This window comes from Salvelinus alpinus, chromosome 8 (genome assembly GCF_045679555.1).
Source record: "Salvelinus alpinus chromosome 8, SLU_Salpinus.1, whole genome shotgun sequence".
In the NCBI taxonomy this organism is placed as follows: domain Eukaryota; kingdom Metazoa; phylum Chordata; class Actinopteri; order Salmoniformes; family Salmonidae; genus Salvelinus; species Salvelinus alpinus.
Window position 1 is genome coordinate 23,068,302 of NC_092093.1, and position 17,886 is coordinate 23,086,187.

The following is a 17,886-nucleotide window of genomic DNA, read 5'->3' on the forward strand; positions in this document are numbered from 1 at the left end:
GGTGCAGTCGTACTGTCCCCTTTGCAGAAAAGCATCCCCAAAGAATGATGTTTCCACCTCCATGCTTCACGGTTGGGATGGTGTTCTTGGGGTTGTACTCATCCTTCTTCTTCCTCCAAACACGGCGAGTGGAGTTTAGACCAAAAAGCTCTATTTTTGAATCATCAGACCACATGACCTTCTCCCATTCCTCCTCTGGATCATCCAGATGGTCATTGGCAAACTTCAGACGGGCCTGGACATGCGCCTGCTTGAGCAGGGGGACCTTGTGTGCGCTGCAGGATTTTAATCCATGACGGCGTAGTGTGTTACTAATGGTTTTCTTTGAGACTGTGGTCCCAGCTCTCTTCAGGTCATTGACCAGGTCCTGCCGTGTAGTTCTGGGCTGATCCCTCACCTTCCTCATGATCATTGATGCCCCACGAGGTGAGATCTTGCATGGAGCCCCAGACCGAGGGTGATTGACCATCATCTTGAACTTCTTCTATTTTCTTCTATTTTCTAATAATTGCGCCAACAGTTGTTGCCTTCTCACCAAGCTGCTTGCCTATTGTCCTGTAGCCCATCCCAGCCTTGTGCAGGTCTACAATTTTATCCTTGATGTCCTTACACAGCTCTCTGGTCTTGGCCATTGTGGAGAGGTTGGAGTCTGTTTGATTGAGTGTGTGGACAGGTGTCTTTTATACAGGTAACGAGTTCAAACAGGTGCAGTTAATACAGGTAATGAGTGGAGAACAGGAGGGCTTCTTAAAGAAAAACTAACAGGTCTGTGAGAGCCGGAATTCTTACTGGTTGGTAGGTGATCAAATACTTATGTCATGCAATAAAATGCAAATGAATTACTTAAAAATCATACAATGTGATTTTCTGGATTTTTGTTTTAGATTCCGTCTCTCACAGTTGAAGTGTACCTATGATAAAAATTACAGACCTCTACATGCTTTGTAAGTAGGAAAACCTGCAAAATCGTCAGTGTATCAAATACTTGTTCTCCCCACTGTATCTCTCTCCCTCTGCCCTCCCCCTACTCCCCTCTGTCCTGCTGCCTAACCTCTCTCTCCTCCCCACTAACCACTCGCTCACTTCCCCCTACTCCCCTCTGTCCTGCTGCCTAACCTCTCTCTCCCCCCCCTAACCTCTCTCTCTCCCTCTCTCCACTCCCCTCTGTCCTGCTGCCTAACCTCTCTCCTCCCCCCTAATTTATCTCTCTCCCTCTGCCCTCCACCCTACTCCCCTCTGTCCTGCTGCCTAATCTCTCTCCTCCCCACTAACCACTCGCTCACTTCCCCCTACTCCCCTCTGTCCTGCTGCCTAACCTCTCGCTCTCGCGCTCTCTCTCTCTCTCTCTCAGCCTTTCAGTCTGGCTCCGTCTTGTTAACCATGTTTATTTTTAAAAAACTACCAACGGTACTGTCTACCTCTACTGTCTGTTTATTCTGTGTGTCTAAGAGCAGTATGGTCACGCTATGGACTACTGACACTAACTACTACTACTACTAATGTGTGTGATAGCTGGGTGAGACAACCACTTATCTTAAGATGAAGGCATGAATTGTAAGTCGCTCTGGATAAAAGCGTCTGCTAAATGACTAAAATGTAAGTGTGTGTGTAGTGCTAAGAGCAGTAAGGAGGAGACGGTGGTCCAGAGGAAGACAGCGGCCAGCGCCCCCCCGCCCCCCAGCGAGGAACAGATCTCCAGCAGCTCAGAGGACGACTCCGAGGACGACCGCGACGATGACGGATCAGTGTCCCAACGCTCCACCCCCGTCAAACTACTAACCGAGTCTGGGGAGAGTGTCCGCACTCAGGAGGTATGGGATGGGAAACACACACACACACACACACACACACACACACACACACACACACACACACACACACACACACACACACACACAGGTAGCCAGCTGAGTTAAATGTCAGCTGACATGCAAACTGGACCTTGGGAGAGAAGGTGCTAACTAAAAGTGAAGATTTCAACTATCGAGATTGAAAACTCATTCTGTGTCAATTTAAAAAAGATTTTCAGTGTCAGGTGGAGCTCTCCTGTTTCTCCTCACATGTTCAGAACATAATGAGGTTTCTCTTGGTTTCTCTCTCGCTAACTGGCCCTCTCTCATTCCCTCTCCCTCCCATTTCTGTCTCTCTAGCCAACCATCTGTCTCCCTCTCTCCCCCTCTCACTCACGGAGTTGACCTATCGGTGTTATTGTTTGAGAACATTAATTTCCCCCCTATCCATTGAGATTATCACAATGGTCGCATAATCATTCAGATAATGAATCCATAATATGACATATAAATTATATGTAATCAAAAGTGTTTTCATCACAACACAGTTTGAGTTCTTATGGTTTGATTGAACTCCCCAGGACACTGATAGTTTGGCTTGACGGTTTGGCTTGACGGTTTGGCTTGACGGTTTGGTTTGACGGTTTGGCTTTTTAGACAGCAGAGCAAAATGTAGAAGACTAACATACCACCGCAGCTGATATTGTGTTCTATCATCAACATTATCCACAGTCACCAGTCTAATACATTGTATCATAATGATTATACTAGAGTGAATAAAATACATGACACTGATCCATTTTCATGTGCACACACACTTCACAACAAAAAACGGGGGGCTCTCATCTCTCGTTTGTGACTCAAGGTCTCTGTGTTTCCATGACAACTGGACTAGTTGAATATTCTCCTTCGTGAGCGAGCGGAGGGAAGACAATGGGAGTTTGAATTTGAATAGGATGACCTAGAAGCGGAGCTGGGCTTTAGCCCTTTGAAGCCAGCCTCAGTCAGAATACATTGTGTGGTTGTGTCCCAAATGGCACCCTATTCCCTATATAATGCACTAATTTGGACCAGAGCCCTATGGGCCTTTTCAACAGTAGTGCACTACAAAGGCAATAGTATGCCATTTGGGACACATACATGCTGTTGGACTGGTACCCAGGTGGTAGTACTACTGTCTATTAAGAGTGGTACCATCACCTGGACCTCATGTGAGTGCTACCATAAAAGGGGGGTTTAGATTGGCAGCAAGATGTGAGTAGATTCCATTGGAGCTCATTCAGGTCAGGAAATGAGCTGGGGAAGATGGGGAGCATATTGAAGATGAGGAGCAATTACCAACTCATGAATTGTATAGAACTGGACATCCTAACAAAGTAGATGACTTGGATGTAGTTAATTAAGTAATGGCTCACAGTACTTTTCCCTGTGAGAGACAACACAACGAGTTGAGAAGTCTCTCCTTCTCTATCCATTCTACCATCCTTTAGGACAGTTGGTTTTGAAAGGCCTCTTCCCCTGAGTTCATATCATATCTGAAATCTCTGTTTGTCAATCATAGACTGGGTAGGTCTATGGTAGCTTTGTCTCGACTCATCTCTCAACTTATTTCTCAATGTCCAGTTACTGAACCTTCCTCGAACGGTCATTCCTCCTGTATGTTTTATGACGACAGCTATGGGCTAAATTATGCTCTGCCATAAAATACAACAAAAGCATAAATGAATAGATGGATGGACAGAGATGAAAAGAGGCCACTAGAAAAGAGACAGAGTAATCGACAGCCAAGCCCAGTGACGTACACCGGGACACATAAAAATGTCACGCTTTGCTTCAAAATCCCAATTGTACTCAATCTGTTGCTATAACGAGACTATTGTGTGCCACATTTGTTGTCAGCGGCGATGGTGACCCAGATGCTGTTTGGGGTCTCTTTGACCGACTAGACCCTCATTGTGTGAAGAAGCGGCGAGGTCGGTGGTGGTGAATCAAGTTTTTATTTTCGTGTGCCGCCAGGCATCCACACAACATGGCTTCTGGTGCCAGCTGGGGGCTTGTGGGTAATTTCGTCCTCTGTTTACATTCTTGAGTGAAGTGTTCAGGTTAAGGGCCATCTCATACTCTCTAAACAGAAGATACCACAAGGATAAGCTCTCTCCCCGTCTACACGTGATGAGAAATCGAGAAAGGACCGGAGCCATGGAGAGAGCAGGATAGAGAGATGAAGACAGAGCGAAAGAAAGAGATTACCCTCCTCCGCTGACACCTTTTATTTTATTTAACATCTTCATTCACATGCTTTTAGATGTCAATATACCTTTATGTTAATTCACATGCTGCTTTCTGTTTTCTGATTCATCCTCTCCCCTCCCAGTCTTTCTTGACAGATTCACTCATCCTCACATCCCCAGTAACAACCACACTGATTGCTTTTGACAACGAGAGGCAAAAAAACATTGAATAAAATATATATTTTTGTAAATATCCATTAACTCCAGTACTGTTTTCTCCCTCAGGCTTCATTTATAGCATGCTTCCCTCATACGTTTTCTCCCTCAGGCTTCATTTATAACATGCTTCCCTCATACGTTTTCTCCCTCAGGCTTCATTTATAACATGCTTCCCTCATATATGTTTTCTGCCTCTTCTTGGATCTGGAGTGGGTAGCAGGGAGGGGGGTCATGAATATTTTGTGATAGAAGGTTAGCGGTTAGCTCACGTGTCGGCACATACACACACGTGTCTCGTGTCGCTGCCTGCGAGCCTGTCCCAGAGAATGGATTGCTATGGCGCCAGAAAAACACATAACTGATCAAATATTTAAACATCTGATCATTACCTTGCTGCTTGCTGTATAATTAGACACACTAATTCCATATTCCCTCTGTGTGCGTGCGTGTGAGAGTTTGTTTCTGTGTGTGTGTTTGCAAAGCTTCACTCTCTTGTATTTCGTTGTACCCGGCCACCTCCCTCCAGTTCTCTCATCTTGGGCACAGACCATGGCGGCAGGCTGAATCCATAGCCTTTGAATGGAAATGCTATGTTTTGTTTTGGACATAGATCTGTCCCATCATCTCAGAGGAGAAGAGTGCTTGAAAGGCTACTGCTGTTACTTAAACCACCTCTGGACCATCCACGTTATGTAGGGACAGAAGATGGATGTACACTTCATCTTTATTGTTGTTAGTATTCATTCTCACTCTAGTCTCTTGTGGTGACAATCACAGGTGTTCCAGTCTGTAGTTTTCCTGTGGCTTTGTGTTTGCTGAAAAGCCATCTATTTTCTCCCTGCGGACTACAAAGCACACCTCCCACAGTAAACTACACTTCCCACGTCTAGTGTTTCTCAGGAGGGGAGGATGTGTTGATATGTTCTCCTCAGGTTTGGTCCCTGGTTAGAGGAAGGGGGGTACAATCTGAACGGTTGTACAGTTGGAGAGTGCTTGAGGAGGTCTAGTCAGAGTTGTTCAGAATGATTTCATACTGTTTGTTTGTATCCTTTCATCCCACTCCTCACTGTTACCTCTCACCTCGCTCTAACCTTTTGACCCCTAACATTTGACCCTTGCCCCCACACAGGACTTCCTGCAACAGTCCATGAGGGAAACCTATGGACTCAACCTGGCTGCGCTCCCTGCCGAGGAGGACATGCTCATATATGAGAGGTGAGACACACACACACACACACACACCATGAAAACGAGTGGCTTCCACGCATCATGTGAGACTGAGTCAGGTGTTTGATGATTGACGGTATGCCGAAAAGATCGATCTTCACACTGCCGTCACACTGAGTATTGCATTTCAACCCCTGTGAGCTTCTGACCTACTGACACAAAACTGCCCAAACGTCTAATCATGACAGAGACACGTTTCGTTATGAAAGTGGTCCCTGTGAGACAAACACAACTGATGATCAGTCAGTCTGATTCTGATCCTTTTCTCTGTAATGATGATGTTGATAATGATAATGATAGAAGACATCCTGTCCTGAAGACCTACCTGTTAGGAAGACGGGGACAGGCCGTCCCATAGTCACTATTAGGGTGATGTTCTAAATGGACTCTGTCAACTGGAGAACGGCACATTAATGACCTCAAAAGGGCCGTTTCTTTTTTTGCTGAGTTTAGAGTTGCACCCAATGTTCCCACTAAGCTTCCCCAGGACTGCCGCGCAGAAGAAATATCAGCGAGCGCAGAGAAGCACGAGACTGAACTTCACTCAACTTTCTAGAGTTTTCCCTGTTAATACTGTCAACGTTTCTCTTTACTGTAGGAATTGTGATGAATCAACGCAGTATTAGCCCGTTTCAATGCAACATACTGAAACAAAATGAACTAGCTATACAAGAGGCAGATAGTAGGCAGAATGCATCTGAGTAGGATTCTATTCCATTGACAGGCACTACTCTTGTTTTGATTTATTTAATTTAACTAGGCAGGTCAGTTAAGAACAAATTCTTGTTTACAATGACGGCCTACCCCGGCCAAACCCGGACCACGCTGGGACAATTGTGAGCCGCCCTATGGGACTCCCAATCACGGCCAGTTGTGATACAGCCTGGAATCGAACCAGGGACTGTAGTGACGCCTCTTACACTGAGATGCAGTGCCTTAGACTATTGCGCCACTTGGGAGCCCACTCTACACAGACCTGTGCGCCATAACCAATCAGAGCTGCAGCAGGCCTATATGCAAATAGACCATTGCCATATACAGTGCTTTCGGAAAGTATTCAAACCCCTTGACTTTTTCCACATTTTGTTACGTTACAGCCTTATTCTAAAATTGATTAAATTGTTTATTTTTCTCATCACTCTACACACAATAACCCATAATGACTAAGCAAAAACAGGATATTACACATTTTTGCAAATGTAATAAAAATAAAAAATGGAAATATCACATTTGCATATGTATTTAGACCCTTTACTCAGTACTTTGTTGAAGCACCTTTGGCAGTGATTACAGCCTCGAGTCTTCTTGGGTATGACGCTACAAGATTAGCACCCCTATATTTGGGGAGTTTCTCCCATTTTTCTCTGCAGATCCTCTCAAGCTCTGTCAGGTTGGATGGGGAGCGTCGCTGCACAGCTATTTTCAGGTCTCTCCAGAGATGTTCGATCGGGTTCAAGTCAGAGCTCTGGCTGGGCCACTCAAGGACATTCAGAGACTTGACCCGAAGCCACTCCTGCATTGTCTTGGCTGTGTGCTTAGGGTCGTTGTCCTGTTGGAAGGTGAACCTTTGCCCCAGTCTGAGGTCCTGAGTGCTCTGGAGCAGTTTGTCATCAAGGATCTCTCTGTACTTTGCTCCATTCATCTTTCCCTCGATCCTGATTAATCCCCCAGTCCCTGCTGCTGAAAAACATCAGGCCAAAGAGTTCAATCTTGGTTTCATCAGACCAGAGAATCTTGGGTCTGAGAGTCCTTTAGGTGCCTTTTGGCAAACTCCCAGCAGGCTGTCATGTGCCTTTTACTGAGGGGATTCCATCTCGCCACTCTACCATAAAGGCTTGATTGGTGGAGTGCTGCAGAGATGGTTGTGCTTCTGGAAGGTTCTCCCATCTCCACAGAGGAACTCTGGAACTTTATCAAAGTGACTATCGGTTCTTGGTCACCTGTGTTTTTGGTTAATGAAAGGTAAATCATCTCCTAGAGTCTGGTGGAAACAGACTGAACCAGGCTTTCCTGTAGGATTTTGCCTGTGCATAGATCCATTAGTCCTTAAAGTATACAAGAATACCCATAACATGATGCAGTCACCACTATGCTTGTAGATATGGAAAGTGGTACTCAGTAATGTGTTGTATTGGATTTGCCCCAAACATAACACTTTGTATTCAGAACAAAAGTGAATTGCTTTGCCGCATTTTTTGCAGTATCACTTTAGTGCCTTGTTGCAAACAGGATGCATGTTTTGGAATATTTTTTATTAGGTTAATATTGTGCCATATTTTGGAATATCTGTCAAATAGGTTATTATTGTAGAGTAACTACAATGTTGATCCATCCTCTGTTTTCTCCTATCACAGCCATTAAACTCTTACTGTTTTAAAGTCACCATTGGCCTCATGGTGAAATCCCTGAGTGGTTTCCTTCCTCTCCATGAAACTGAGTTAGGAAGGACGCCAGTATCTTTGTAGTGACTGGGTGTATTGATACACCATCCAAAGTGTAATGAATAACTTCGTCATGATCAAAGGGATATTCAATGTCTGTTTTTTTATTTGTACCCTTCTACCAATAGGTGCCCTTTGCAAGGATTTGGGAAACCTTCCTGGTCCTTGTAGTTGACTCTGTGGTTGAAATTCACTGCTCAACTGAGGGTCCTTAGAGTTAATTGTATGTGTGGTGTGTAGAGAGAGTAATTCAAAAATCATGTGAAGCACTATTATTGCACACAGTGTGTCCATGCAACTTATGTGACTTGTCAAGCACACTTTTACTCCTGAACTTATTTAGTCTTGCAATAACAAAGGAGTTGAATACTTATTGACTCAAGACATTTCAGCAAATTTATAACAAATGTATAAACATTTCTAAAAACACAATTCCACTTTGACATTATGGGGTATTGTGTCTAGGCCAGTGACAAAACAAGTCTAAATGTAATCCATTTCGAATTCAGGCTGTTACAACAAAATGTGGAAAAGGTCCAGAGGTGTGAATCATTTCTAAAGGCGCTGTACATACTGTGCCTGTAGGACACATACAATGAATGGCTCATTAATATGTACTGTATGTATGATCATATCTATAATCCCCCTTTAGAAGTATAGTTCTACTCTCATCATCCGAGCTTTTCGCCATGTGCTATGGCAGCCTATACTATAGTGGCCATCAGTGTAGGGATGGAACTCAGGACACAGAGGGGTACCTCAGGTTAGCTACAGCCGTCTCTTCCTCAATGAACAACTGAGTGTGTGTGTTGGGCCTTTGAAGGCCCTTGGAGCCTAATCCCATCAGAACACACACACACACTCACGTCTCCCTACCTGTGGGGCGTCCTGATGGAACCACCGAAATGGAGAGATTAATCAGGCCAGGGGAACAATAAAGTTTTGTGTTTCTCGCTCTCCCCTCACAGCTCTGTATTTATAGCTGCTGTTCGTCATACTGTCCTTTGTTCCTGTGTCCTTCTGTACCCTGGTCACTCAGATATCACATTTTGGAGGAGCTGAACACAGCCATTGTATAGTACTGGGAGCTATTGTATGAAGATAATTATTGGTTATACGTCACCTTGCTTTTACCTTAACCAGTGGAGGCTCCTCAGAGGAGGAACGGGAGGACCACCCTCAGTGAATTTCGTAAAAATATAAATGTTAAAACATAAAAAGTTATCCTTTTTAGATAAAACTATACTAAATATATTAATGTCACCAAATAATTTATTAAAACACACTGTTTTGCAATAAAGGTCTACAGTAGCCTCAACAGCACTCTTTAGGGTAGCACCATGGTGTAGCCAGAAGACAGCTAGTTTCCGTCCTCCTCTTGGTACATTGACTTCAATACAAAACCTAGGAGGCTCATGGTTCTCACCCCCTTCCATAGACTTACACAGTAATTATGACAACTTCTGGAGGATGTCCTCAAACCTATCAGAGCAGCATGAACTGAAATGTGGTCCACCCAATCAAAGGATCAGATAATGAATCTAGTACTGAAAGCATAAGCTACAACTAACGAGCACTGCATCAAATATGGTGAGTAGTTGACTCAAAGAGAGAGAAAGACAATAGTTGAACAGTTTTCAACAAATTAATTTCTTCAAAAATGAAGGAGAAGCATGTGAGATTTTGTACTTTTTTTTCAGTTTCACTTAGCTAGCAAATGCAGCTGGCTAGTTTAGTTACTCAAACACCTGGCTCAAAAAGAGGGATGCTATGTTAGCTTGCTGGCTATGACTATCCATAACTGGAACTCTTCCAAGTAAAGGTAGGCTTTTGGTTTTAAAAATGTATTGCCGCCGGAGCCTGCCGGTGTAACTGCTTACTGTGACTCTACACTGTAACGTTACTGTATGAATGTAGCAGGTTTACGAATGAGTTAGTTCTATTAGCTATGTTGACTATGACGTTACTTTAGCTAATATGGTGACACCGATGTAGGCTGTGTGTAGTGGTTAGGATATGGGTTGGCTTGGAAAGTTTTTTTTCGCCTGGTCACATACAGCTGAAGTGTTGTTCATTGAAGTCTACAAACGAAGGGAAAAGGTGAGAGGAGAGTGCATAGAGGCGAGAAGGAATACAAAGTGAACTGTTTGTGTGATCAGGGGTGTCTTCATTCCATCGATTTCTGTTGATAAACGTTTCTTAAACGGATGCAAACGAAACTGGGATAAAAACCTGAATTTGTCCAATAGAAACTCTTGTTTGCAACTTTTGGACTAATGATTACACCCTAGATAAGCTAGATGCAGGCAAGAGATATCGTAAAACGCTGTGTACTACTCCCTTCACATAACAGCGCAAATGGCTCTAACCAGAATAGAAAGAGGAGTGGGAGGCCCCGGTACACAACTGAGCAAGAGGGACAAGTACATTAGAGTGTTTAGTTTGAGAAACAGACGCCTCACAAGTCCTCAACTGGCAGCTTCATTAAATAGTACCCACAAAACACCAGTCTCAATGTCAACAGTGAAGAGGCGACTCCGAGATGCTGGCCTTCCAGAAATGTCAACTCAGATTTATGAACATTGTTTGCGATTCTGTGTTTTTATATATATATTGATTACTATTTTTCAATGTTACTTTTAGTTTGGAATGAGATGTTTGACGAGCAGGCGTCCACATACTTTCCTAATTCAATGTTAAATATTTGATACTGTGGTGTCTAAAAAAAGAGGTGTGATGCTACTTATGTTATCTGTGATGTTTTGGTCTCCGTGGTGATCAGCTGTTTAAACACTGTCTGTGTGTGTGTCGTTCTGCAGGTTTGCCTATCTGGGCCAGAACCAGCACAAGTTGGAGAGAACCAAACCCTCAGTCCTGGAAAACGCCATCAACGTGTAAGTTGAGCTTTTAACACACAAACAAGTACACTGTCTAATACTATTCTAATGAACAGATGGCTACATACCTTTTCAGACGACTCTGGAAAAAATGTAATAACACATTCCTTTCTAAGTGGTCCCAAAGGGGCTTGTGGACTTGTGCTGCCTGCCCCTCCACAATTTCTCTCTTCTTATTATTGTCAATCCCCTCCCTCTATTCTCCTCAGTGTTATTCTCTCATCAGTGGTAGCCTCTCGCTCCCGTGTCCACTTCTGACCCACCCCAGTGCACTGTGAACCGGGGGTTTAGAAGTGCCAGCACTCCAACACATGTTAAAGCAATGTGCGCTACGCACACCCACACACACACACCATCATATAAAAGCGTATGAACAACAGTCTCCTGGGAATAGGGTTGCAAAGCTACTGGTAATTTACTAAAGTTACTGGAATCTTTGCTAATATTGGTAATTAACAGGTGATCTATGGTAACTTCGGTCATTTATACTTTGACAAAAAAAAGTTGATATAGTATTCATTTTTATATCCGTGTCGATATTGTCCATGAGTTTCTAGTGGATAAACCATATGGTTATTGCCTAATTGATGAAAAAAGCATCTGATCAACAATGGAATTATTTTTAATTAACCTTTCCAACTATTTACGTTTTTCACTACTGCCACCAGTTTGGCACCAAAACATTTACAACAAAGAAATGATAGTAAATAAAAGTATGTACTTAATATATATATTATATTTATATACTGACAACTCATATTAAGCACCAATGGTAACCAAATTGATGGTTTTATATTTAGGATAATGTTTTATAACTTTTTCATACATACAGTTGAAGTCGGAAGTTTACATACACCTTAGCCAAATACATTTAAACTCAGTTTTTCACAATTTCTGACATTTAATCCAAGTAAAAATTCCCTGTTTTAGGTCAGTTAGGATCACCACTTTATTTTAAGAATGTGAAATTTCAGAATAATAGTAGAGAGAATGATTTATTTCAGCTTTATTTCTTTCATCACATTCCCAGTGGGTCAGAGGTTTACATACTCAATTAGTATTTGGTAGCATTGCCTTTAAATTGTTTAACTTGGGTCAAACGTTTCGGGTAGCCTTCCACGAGCTTCCCACAATAAGTTGGGTGAATTTTCCAATTTTCCTCCTGACAGAGCTGGTGTAACTCAGTCAGGTTTGTAGTCCTCCTTGCTCACACACGCTTTTTCAGTTCTGCCCGCACATTTTCTATAGGATTGAGGTCAGGGCTTTGTGATGGCCACTCCAATACCTTGACTTTGCTGTCCTTAAGCCATTTTGCCACAACTTTGGAAGTATGCTTGGGGTCATTGTCCATTTGGGTGACCCATTTGCGACCAAGCTTTAACTTCCTGACTGATGTCTTGAGATGTTGCTTCAATATATCCACATCATTTTCCTCCCTCATGAAGCCATCTATTTTGTGAGGTGCACCAGTCCCTCCTGCAGCAAAGCACCCCCACAACTTGATGCTGCCACCCCCGTGCTTCACGGTTGGGATGGTGTTCTTCGGCTTGCAAGCCTCCCCCTTTTTCCTCCAAACATAACGATGGTTATTATGGCCAAACAGTTCTATTTTTGTTACATCAGACCAGAGGACATTTCTCCAAAAAGTACGATCTTTGTCCCCATGTGCAGTTGCAAACCGTAGTCTGGCTTTTTTATGGCGGTTTTGGAGCAGTGGCTTCTTCCTTGCTGAGCGGCCTTTCAGGTTATGTCGATATAGGACTCGTTTTACTGTGGATATAGATATTTTGTACCTGTTTCCTCCAGCATCTTCACAAGATCCTTTGCTGTTGTTCTGGGATTGATTTGCACTTTTCGCACCAAATATGTCTGTCTCTAGGAGACAGAACACGTCTCCTTCCTGAGCGGTATGACGGCCGCGTGGTCCCATGGTGTTTATACTTGCGTACTATTGTTTGTACAGATGAACGTGGTACCGTTTGGAAATTGCTCCCAAGGATGAACCAGACTTGTGGAGATCTACAATTTTTTTTCTGAGGTCTTGGCTGATTTCTATTGATTTTCCCATGATGTCAAGCAAAGAGGCACTGAGTTTGAAGGTAGGCCTTGAAATACATCCACAGGTACACCTCCAATTGACTCAAATGATGTCAATTAGCCTATCAGAAGCTTCTAAAGCCATGACATCATTTTCTGGAATTTTCCAAGCTGTTAAAAGGCACAGTCAACTTAGTGTATGTAAACTTCTGACCCACTGGAATTGTGATTTAATTAATCTGTCTGTAAACAATTGTTGGGAAAATTACTTGTCATGCACAAAGTAGATATCCTAACAGACTTGGTAAAACTATAGTTTGTTACCAAGACGTGTGGAGTGGTTGAAAAAAGATTTGTAATGACTCCACCCTAGGTGTATGTAAACTTTTGATTTCAACTGTATTCTTTTAAAGGCCCAGTGCAGTCAAATGTTATTTCCTGTGTTTTATATATACATTTCGGCACAATGGGGTTGGAATAATACTGTGAAATTGTGAAAATTATGCTAAATTCCTTTTAGTGTAAGAGCTGTTTGTAAAGACCCCCTGAAATGTCAGCCTTTGTTGGTGGGATGGAGTTTTGACCTGCCTGGTGACATCACCACTAGTTAATAGACCAATAAGAAAGAGCATTCCAAACCTCTGCCAATAACAGGTATTTTTCAGTTTCCCCCGCCCCACTCAGACCACTACCAGACAGTCGTAGCAAAATTCTTGCTTGAGAAATTGCAGGGAGAATTTGGGAGAGAGGGACGGCAGAACGCTGTATCCTTGTGTTTGCTTTCTATCCAGCTCCCCCTCCTTCCCTGGCACCCCACTCCCTCCATCCACAGCCTCATCCCCCTTGAGACCTGTCTCACCCATTGACTTAGGCATGGAGGGGATGATATTACATGAGTCCAGACTCACAGTACAATCTTGATCACATTTATCCTAATTTAATTTCCTTTTCCAGTAGCCCTTTCCACTCACAACACCCGTCATCCCATATACGGGTTGGAAATGGCTGATTTTCTCATTGATAAGTGCCTAAATTGGAACGCAGTAGCTGTACAGTTACATGCTATACGGGACATCAGTGCTCATGTTCTCGGCTTGAGGAAATGAAGTAAGCACACTTGGATATCTTCTGACTGACAGTCATTTTAAACTTGAGAATCGCTCTCAACAAGAACATGCCCGCATCCCTCCCACTAATGGGCCTACTTTTGTATGTTTGTTGTTGTCTGAGAGGGAAATGTGGAAGGCGACATGTCGAGAGGAGTCTGTGTTCTAAAAGATGAGACGATGAGGGTTATATTAAATACAGATTTAATGTCATACAAGCACACCACACACCTGTGATTCCAAATCTACAATTCATATCATATTTCATCCACAGTTACATGGATTACCTGCCTTATACTCAGTTGTCTTGAACAAAATGAGCCTATGTTTGTCGTATTGTTAAGAAAATTTCCCGCGGAATACACACTTGAATGTACTCATAACTCCATTTGATGCGCACCTAAATTACAACCGGTTTGTCTGAAGTGCCTTTTGAAGCCTAACACTGTAAGATCATATTTTATAACTTAGCGTATTGTATTGGCAACAATGTTAGCTTTCAAAATAATGATCCACCTGATCCAGATTGTGATTTTATATAGGAATGTTTTTGGATTGCGTAAACAGCAACTGTGGTTGTGTGGACACAGGGTTGTGTTCCAAACAAAACAACTACAAGTGTGCTTGCTTCATTTCCTCAATGGCAAAGCTAGGAGAGCTCAAAAAAGCACCTTGAAAGCTATTTCCTTGAGTCATGAAGGTGCATTGAAATGACTGAACTGTGCACAGTTTGGAGAGGTGTGTGGCCACTTGGAGACTCCAGTTAGACCTCACTCAAACCCCAACCCTATTATGTTACTGAATGTATCCAGAGTATTTTCAGATTTTATTATTGACAAATGCTGTGAAAAGTACAGTAAATGTAAATTGCACATCAAATCAACAGTGTTAATGTTTGGGTTCAGTCTTGTCAGGTGAACTGTTTTCCTCACCTTTTGGTCTGATCATTTCCCCATAATCTCAGTGTTGCTAGCATTGTCATATGCTTTTTATAGGTCTTCTGTAAGAAACATTTCAATTTGACCTTATCCATATAGGCCAATTCCCATGAGTGTAAAGGGTTAAAGCAAAGAAAAAATGTAGGAACACGTGTTTTGACTGCATTGTCCTTTCCTTCTAGGCAGTTCCAGACTCTGAGGTGGCTTTAGTGTTAGATGGGCTGAATGGTTTTCAGGTCCAGAGCGTTGTGTGGCCCTCCAGTAAAACATCTTGCACTTTCCTTCACTGCGTTGTAAAGCTGGGAATTGCCAGGGACCTCACGATACGATATTATCACGATACTTTGGTGCCGATTCTATATGTATTGCGATTCGATACTGGGATTTTATTGCGATAAATGTTCCAAACATATTGCTCACCATATGTCTGCTGCTGAGGAACAAGAAAGAGCCATGAGAAAGTTTTGATCAGTCATGGAAATAAGTGCTGAAAACAAATTGGCTCCCTTTTTAAAAAGAAGATGGAGAACAAGCTTCTCAAAACAATAAGATATGATATATCGTCCAAAATATGTGTTCATGTATCTATCCCCGCTACCCATCACTACTGCCTGTTAGATCTAGTGGACAAGCCGATTAGGTTGTAGCACCCTAAAATCCTGCAATCCTCTGGTCCAGGGGATTGCAGAGGGTTGAGGATTGCAGGGGATACCCTACGAGGTCCGGAACCTGCTGGTTCTCTGTTCTACCTGAACATTAATTGCACCCACCTTGGGTCCCAGGTCTAAATCAGTCCCTGATTAGAGGGGAACAATGGGGAAACAAAGCAGTGGAACTGGCTTCCAGGTCCAGAGTTGAGTTTAAGGGCTCTGGTGTGTGTCTGTGTGGCATTAGACTGCTTAATGGGTTCACGCAATGGGTTCACACCTCCACAGTCAGATCCTTAATGTAGGTGACCATTATTGGGAGAATGTTAATTAGCTATGTGTGTGTGTGTCAGAGGGGAGGGTGGTTTTCTAATACCTCAATCCTTCACCACCACCCACACACCTGCCCTGAGTGCATTCACCCTTATATAAAACCCTTGTTCATCTCCACAGCCTGTTGTCACGGTAACACTCTTTCGTCTCATCCATCTCCTAGACGTTGAAGTGGTTGACGCATAGCAATCCATCTAAACACACACACACACACACACACACACACACACACACACACGTGTTGCTCTCTTCCTGGCTCAGTTTGATTGAGGCTAGATCAATAAAAGTCTTCATTTAATTCTCAACATGGTTATTATGGAAGTTGTGTGAATAGGGGAACTTTCAGAGAACCCTTTGAGAGGTTTGGAGGGTTAGATTGTTTGTTTTTGTTTCGCTGCAAAAAATATAGCCTGGAGACAGGATGGAAGGAGAGCCACGTGTGTTATCAGGGTCTATTTACTGAATCAACGTGTTGCTGTGGTTTCACATCACTGCAGAGATCAGTCAACTGCCCAGCCAACACACAGCCAGAGGTTCCAAAATCTGAGGCAGAAGGGGAGCGATACGGAGAGAGCAGAAGGGGAGCGATACGGAGAGAGAGAGACCAAATGAGACGGAGAGAGACAGCAATAGGGAGAGCGAGACTGGTAGAGAGAGAAACCTCTGAGATCCGTCTCACAGGAGGTTGAATTCGAATTTTGAGATATGGATTTGAGTGAAAGGAGAAAAATCCCCGTCAAACAATACACACAGCCCCAACAAGACCAGGCTCTGAAAGGCTTTTCCCATTCCCCACGGACCCATCCATGCTTAACGCATACATATGCCGGTGCCCTGTGCACATGAATCTACTGTTCCCTTAAAGGGAGAGGCCTGTATGACAGATCATATACATGAGTGGGCTTATACAGGTGAATTGAAGGGGGAGGGTCAGACTCCTTTATCCCCACCCCCTTTTTTTTTTTGCAGTATATGTTAACCCTTTGTGGAGGAGTATGGATGGACACGTGTTGTCCTTTGTTGAATGTTCTAGCTGATTCTCTGTGTTGATGTTGGTGAAGCGTCTCAGTGAAGCTGGCTGAGTGTTGTTCTCATCACCCTCTGTTTCTCTATGGAGAGCTTTGTCAGCCAGGCGTCCTGTCAGCCAGGCGTCCTATCAGCCAGGCATACAGCCCTGATATAGAGCACAGCTGTGTGTGTGGCTAGGGAAACAAACTGATTCATCAATACAGCTAACTTTGTATCATACGCTCCCTCCCTCTCCCCCTTTTCTCTCTCTCTATCATCTGACCTCATCACTCTTTCTAGTCCTCTCTACCTCCCTTTTCCCCTCCATCCCTCTCTCTCATGGCCACGGGTCCAGCAGGTGTACCTGCCATTGCATAACAAGGCTATTCTTAGACATGTAACCACATCCCCCAAAAGTTCTATTTTTTCCCCCATCTCTTGCGCTTGGCATTATCCGTTTGACCCATCATGTATTGGCTGAGCTAAACGGAGGCTCACTATTGGTGTGAAAGGCTGAGGAAAAAGGAGAAAGCAGTATCAGTGTTTTAATTGACTGATCATGGGACAGTGGAGCTCTAGATAAGCTGGTTTCTTTCTCTCAGGCAGTGCAGAAAAGGGCATGTATTTCTTTGCAGAGCGTGTGTGTGTTGACCTCGCATGCGCTTGGTAATAGAAACCAGCCATCAGCATTGTTGACCTCGCATGCACTTGGTAGTAGGAACCAGCCATCAGCATTGTTGACCTCGCATGCACTTGGTAGTAGGAACCAGCCATCAGCATTGTTGACCTCGCATGCGCTTGGTAATAGGAACCAGCCATCAGCATTGTTGACCTCGCATGCACTTGGTAGTAGGAACCAGCCATCAGCATTGTTGACCTCGCATGCGCTTGGTAATAGGAACCAGCCATCAGCATTGTTGACCTCGCATGCACTTGGTAATAGGAACCAGCCATCAGCATTGTTGACCTCGCATGCGCTTGGTAATAGGAACCAGCCATCAGCATTGTTGAC

General features: G+C 43.5%; 1 protein-coding gene across 3 annotated transcripts in view; it reads left to right on the forward strand.

Moving 5' to 3' along the window:
• The window catches only part of fig4a (FIG4 phosphoinositide 5-phosphatase a), a 96,847-nt gene that overhangs the window by 73,127 nt on the left and 5,834 nt on the right, over positions 1 to 17,886 (forward strand). For all 3 annotated transcript variants that reach the window (XM_071413028.1, XM_071413030.1, XM_071413029.1), the window contains 3 exons: positions 1,613 to 1,811; positions 5,370 to 5,455; positions 10,728 to 10,802. In XM_071413028.1, the coding sequence (XP_071269129.1) occupies positions 1,613 to 1,811; positions 5,370 to 5,455; positions 10,728 to 10,802 (360 nt within the window). The remainder of the gene's footprint in view (positions 1 to 1,612; positions 1,812 to 5,369; positions 5,456 to 10,727; positions 10,803 to 17,886) is intronic.